Below are 6268 nucleotides of genomic sequence, written 5' to 3'. Positions count from 1 at the left end.
AGCAGGGGGTAGTGCAGCCTGAAGTGCGCAACCCACTCGACACAGGAACAACCACTGCTGAAGCCCCGACCGCCAACACAAAAAGCTCCCTAGAGCACGTTGAACTCGTCGTCACAATGAAGATATTGGCAGGAGCAGAACGATGTTGTCATATATTACATATATTAAATTTAATTATTATTTAATTATTTATTAAATTATATCTACTGGGCTCCGAAGCGAAAAGCTGGTATGCATTGCACCTGCTGCCTTTTTATGCTCATGCTGTGATCAGCGACAGGCAGCTGGATGCAATCATCATCTGCCGATGCTGATATTTAGAAATCAGGGCAGCCGATGGCCGATATATGATGCCGATTTTTTTTGGCCGATACATCTGGCCAATTTTCTTTTTTTTTCTTCTTCCCCTTCATCTCATAAAAGTGAGTTTTAGTAAATGATTATTGCAGGATACAAGATAGTAGCCTATTTCAGAGTAATAATTCATGGCTCAAAACTTAAGCACCTTCTCAAAGCAGTTCTGAAGCATGCTTTTTGTTTATGTTTGCTGACAGACACCAGTGTTTCTCACAGACTTGCAAATGCAAATCCATTATCTGCCAGCAGGAGGCGCTGTTGGAGCGGAGATATAGCGGTTTCCCCGGTAACGGCTGTAATCACATAAGCACTACTTTATCAGGCATTACAGGAAAGACTAAATGAAAATGACAGAAGCTTTTCTGAAGACGGTCGGTTCTTTTCAAAGATACATTCATATAAAAACACCCGCGCTACATTTTAATTTTGAAACGTGCAGTGCTCAGTTTAGTCAAGGAAGTATAAGCCTTTTGGAAAATCTATTTGTTTAACTCAATGTATGGTTAACACTGGACACTTCTGTAAGTCAAATGGCCAAGTGATAACAAAAATAAAAGAGTTCACACATATTACACAGCCTGCTGCTCATAACTGCTTAAGAGTGTGCTGGCCACGAGCGATGACATTGTGGAGGCTATTGTCGGACCCACACACACATTTCATGAGGAAAGTTATCGTGCACGTTTTAATCAGCCCAGAAGTTTAGTCTGAATTGCATATGTTTCTACTTTCACATGCAAATGACTTGCACTTATGAATATGATAACGTTCCGGCATCAATTCTAGTAGGGTAAAACGTAATTACGCTTTCGAAACGGTCTGTTTTGCCCTGCCATCATTAGCTGAAGCTGTGTGTGAACAAGAAGCGACTGCAGAGTGTGAGCTGCTCCGTCTCACGCAGCCAGGGAGAGATTCTCCGGCGTTCCGCAACAACGCTTAGCTGCCCACAGATGCGCCTGCCTATAAAATTGGCCTAATTTGCAGCACAAACGGCCGATGCCGATTAATTAAAAAATGCCAAAAATCGGCCGATTAATCGGCTGGCCGATCAATCGGTCGACCTCTAATTCATACCTTGCACTGTTTTTTTTATGTAAGAACTTCACATTTAATTTCTCAGAATTATGTTTAAGCTGGCAGCCATAATTCTTTTTAAATTTAGTAAATAGTAAATACTAAACAGGAAAACCAGCATAATTTCTGTGTAAATACATTTTCTACAAGACACCATCCACTAATTTTTGATCTCTGATGTAGACTGTAGAAGTGGGTCTATGAAGGCTTGAAAGAAATTTAAGAGTACAATATATATGAAATATAGTTTTTTCCTGGAGGTTTTAGCCATTTTTTGTTTGTAGCTTATGAATAATTGCAATTTATATTTAGCAGAAAGTTGTACACATTTAAATATTACTTATTGAAGTGGTGCAAGGGCTGCAAGGGTTAAGCATGATAGAAGCAGACCCTAAAAAACTACTAGAACTACTGTGGGTAGTTCTAGAACTACCCACAAAAGCACAGGTTGTTTTGTTGTTCGCTAACCAAAATATGCTTGGCTTCAGCAATGGCCTAGTAAATAGATGTTTGCCCCAACAACAAAGACAATAAACAACAGCACTTAGTGAGCTCTCAAACACTTAACTGCCTATTAAGCACAGTCAGCTTGTCCATCTTCTTCCTTTGTCTCTATAAGGACCTTCTTGCTTGCTGGAGATGACTCCATTACTATAAACACACTGAGCTGCATAATGAGAGTGGTCCCAGCACAGTGCCTTGCAGCACCCCAGTACATAAGTGGTGATTAAAAATTGTGGTGTAGGCAGGTAAAAAAATTTTTGCCAGCATATGTCACATGACCAAACCGTGTATTAGATTTATTCAATTCATTCAATCTTTTAATTTTCCAATCTAGCCTGAATCCTCTAAACCTCCTTCAAATTGGTTTTGTTCATGATTAGAATGACGTGACAATTTTACTTAAATGTCATGATTCACTCAAAAATGCAGATGTCATCGTGGACTTTCATGCCATTGCCCATATCATCACCTTTTGTCTGTTATGCACTAACTAAAGGAGATAGTAAGGTAAACCGCCAAAAAAATAGCAGTATGAAAGTAGCATAAAAGTTTACCTGCTGTATATTTAGCTGCCAGGTCGTCATTGTAAATAAGAAAATAATTCTTAATTGAATTGACTGGCTAAATTAAATGTGAACAACAGCTTAAAATCTTCTTCTCATATGATTGCTTTATGAACAGAACAAAACATAAAAAAGACTAATAAATAAAAATTTCATGCAGCTGTACCAACAGCTGTCAGTATACAGGACAGTCCAATATAATTTAATTTGTGTAATTTGTATATGTAAGCTGTCTTTTATAGTCAAGTACAACAGTCTAGTAACTACTCCCGAGTCCCATCATGAATGAAGCTGAATAAAAATGCCAAGCCGTCTGTCCATTTTCATGTCCGTTTCCAGTGAAGTGATATTTTGCAAACTTGTTCCCTGTGCCATTTGTAGTGTCCTTCTGGCAGACTATATACACTCTCTGTGAATTACAATCTCACTTAAGATACCTATATACCCTGTTTGTTGTTGTTTACAAGGAAAATACATGCAGTTATCAAGCCTGGCATTTTTTTTTTGAATGCAGTTATTATTTCACCCCTCTTTTAATGGTAGCTTTGAATAACCTAGGTAACTCTCAGATGGAACAAACCCATGCATATATTTTGCCAGTATGGGTATGTTCTCTTTAGAAATAGGAACAATGGACAACCACGTGTAACCATGTTGAACCGCGACAGGGGCTGACCTGTTTTAATGCTTTAAGTGGACATGCAGTGACAAGATCCTGATATTTTCACACTGGGCTGATGTTCTTTTTTGTGAATGAATGTGAGGGGAAGAATCTAATCTTGATCACTCTGTTGCAGGTCTGACGGATGAGAAAGTGAAGGCTTATCTCTCCCTCCACCCGCAAATGCTGGATGAGTTTGTGCTGGAAAGCGTGAGTGCGGAGACCGTAGACAGATGGCTGAAACGGAAGAATAGCAGCCAGCCTGCAGGTACGGACTCATGGTCGTGTGCTCCAATATTCTTCAATAAGAGCGCTATGCTCTAAAAATAGTGCTGTGTTTACTTGCTGTTGATGTTGTCAATTTTGAGGATGGCCAAATTATGGACATACTATGAATGTGCTATGTTTCTATGCTTATTTTCTGGTTAACGTACTGTATGCTAAGTAAATAACAGTGGTTCTCAGCTGATAGGTCCCTGGCTTGGTCCTAAAAAACAATCTAAAAATGCAACAATTAGTTGACATAAAATACAGCTAGCCATATAATTGTACATATCAAAATAAATTGACTTAAAATAAATTGATTTAAATCGGTTATTCAGAGGAGTAAAAAGCACCTCTCATATATATATATATATTTTTTGCTGATGTCAAAGGTTGTTTATCCACTCAAACTATGGTATTTTGGCACAAATTCTGTCCCTTGGTAATACGGCTAGTACTATTATAATATCTGGCCCTGTGTTTGCTCTATCTACTAGGCTGGGCCTCAGCAATTTATGGTCATTTCAGTGCATTTCAAAATTCAATTTAAAGGACAAATTCTTTTTTTCTTTTTTCTTTTATAAAGTAAACTTTTACCGTTACTAAAACAGCTAAACTACAACTGAAATTAAAATAAAACAAAAGCTAATAAACATTACAGAACACAAAATACTATTCTATTCTATTCTATTCTATACTATACTATAAATAGCACAACTTAAAGATTAATTGAGAAAACATACAAATAAAAACTAATTCAAAATATGAATAAAAAATATACTGGTATATCAGAGATACTTAAATAACACTGATCCTGAAGGAATTGAGAGCATATTAGCGGTTGAGAACATTATATTAAAATTGAAATTAATATATAATTAAAATTATATTAAACTTATACTTTTTATAGTAACACACACATACTGCATATTTCTATTTGGATAGATATTGGTTGTACATTTCAGAATGTAATACATTTTGTATGCTTGCTCATTACTACAAATATTCATACACATAAGGCAAAACATGTATTAATTAAATTCAATTTTAATATCTTAATCTAATAGCCATATACTCTATATTTTCCATATGGACAGGAATCTACAGTATATGGCACAATAAAGTTCTGTTTTGATTTAGATTATTGGTTGGTGTAACATTAGTCTTTGCATCAACCAAACTACATCAATACACTTGATGTGCACACTTCTCCTGTGCATGTGTCTGTGTGTATGTAACCTGAGCAGCAAAGATTGCAGAAGGCTAAAGGGTTAGGAAGTATGGGAGAGGGGTCCTGCTGGGTCCTTACGGGTCATTAGGGCTGTTTAAGCGGGACTGGCTTCTCTGTGCACAGCATGCTTCATGCCGCGGCCCGCTCTACTCGACCCATCACATCCATCAAGGGCCCACAGGGTTGGCGGCCGGCCCAGTTCAGCTACTGACGTCAGAGCCAACCTCCAGGGGCATGCAGTCGGTCGGGAGGGGGACTGGAGGAGGGTGAATGTGTCACATTTTGGGAATGTTTTCTGCATGAGTGCAGCAGCGCTTTCTCACAGGCTGCCGGCTGATGGCTAACCTCAGCTGGGCAGCAGGATTTTTCTCAGGCACCATTTCAACATCAGTCTCTCTACAAACCATGTGTGCCAGATTCTGTCTTGGTCTGTGATGCATATCAAGCAGTGCTTTGAATTAGCATGCATGTAAGCTTTCAAATTCTTTGTGCACGTCAATGCTCAAAGGTTTGTTTGTTTTTTTCTCACATTCAGAATGTGAGATCAATCAACCAAGACATGTTGCATTTCATATGATGTTTCATATTTGTTCATTCTGTTAATGCTGATCATCTTATGATAGACATTTTTTAAATATATATATTTTTTTACATTTAGTTTATTTGTATAACACTGTTTCAAAGCAGCTTTGAGACGACAGAAAAATCATGCTGTACAAGCCAGTGATAGAAAAACACCCTGAATTTTAACAACAAATTCATGATTTACCTATTTTTTTAAATCAGTGGTCTAAAAAGATCAGTTTTATAGTCAAGTTCCAATTATAATATATATATATATATATATATATATATATATATGTATGTACAGTGTATGTATATACAGTATATATATTAGGGCTGTCAATCGATTAAAATTTTTAATCTGATTATTCACATCCTTTTTCTGTGGTTAATCGCGATTAATCGCACACTTCGTGAAATTAAGCATAGACCATTTATCTATCTTGTTTCAAATGTTTTTGTCATCCTTTGCTATATCCAGCAAAGTAACCCAAAAGATTGAAAGGTGATTCTCAAAAATCTATGTTTTCTGCAAGCTTTTTTCAAGGTTAATTTAGATGTCTTTCCAAAAAAGAACACTTAGAAACTCCATAAGGACACCAAAGAACCAAATGATATAAGGAGCCCATATAAGCACATATGAAAGAAGAAAAAAAATCTGAATTTTATAGTATGTGTACAGTGCAACAGCAAAGAGCTTTTTTACATTTTAGAGAAGCCAAGTTGCGATACCGAACAGGACCCCATGGAGATGCCAAAAAAACCCTAAACCAACCGACTGCTGACTGCATATATCTACTACAGTACACAGATCCATTCAGAATAACTAAACACAGCAACATAAACATGACAAATCAAAACATTATCGTGAATGTGTGTGGAAACAACGTGAATGTACAAAAATGTCTGTGCAGTGCATAAATACAATGTGTGATCATTGCGTCAAGAGCACTCATACACACATTATTATAACAGACTCACGCATGCTTACTGTACTGTACGACTGCTGTACGCCACCGCAATCGTCTTTACCTTGATTGCAGTCTTCAT

General features: G+C 37.2%; 1 protein-coding gene across 1 annotated transcript in view; it reads left to right on the top strand.

Annotated features, from left to right (window-relative positions):
• The first annotated feature begins 3099 nt into the window (after positions 1–3099).
• LOC107551341 (cAMP and cAMP-inhibited cGMP 3',5'-cyclic phosphodiesterase 10A-like) overlaps positions 3100–6268 on the top strand; it is a 54794-nt gene continuing 51625 nt past the window's right edge. The window contains exons 1-2 of the mRNA XM_016232915.1: positions 3100–3103; positions 3296–3427. Of these exons, the coding sequence (XP_016088401.1) occupies positions 3100–3103; positions 3296–3427 (136 nt within the window). The remainder of the gene's footprint in view (positions 3104–3295; positions 3428–6268) is intronic.

Source organism: Sinocyclocheilus grahami, unplaced genomic scaffold (assembly GCF_001515645.1).
Source record: "Sinocyclocheilus grahami isolate Dianchi unplaced genomic scaffold, SAMN03320097.WGS_v1.1 scaffold421.1, whole genome shotgun sequence".
Lineage (NCBI taxonomy): Eukaryota > Metazoa > Chordata > Actinopteri > Cypriniformes > Cyprinidae > Sinocyclocheilus > Sinocyclocheilus grahami.
Note: the sequence above shows the minus strand (reverse complement) of the source record. Positions and strands in the feature narration are given on the sequence as shown.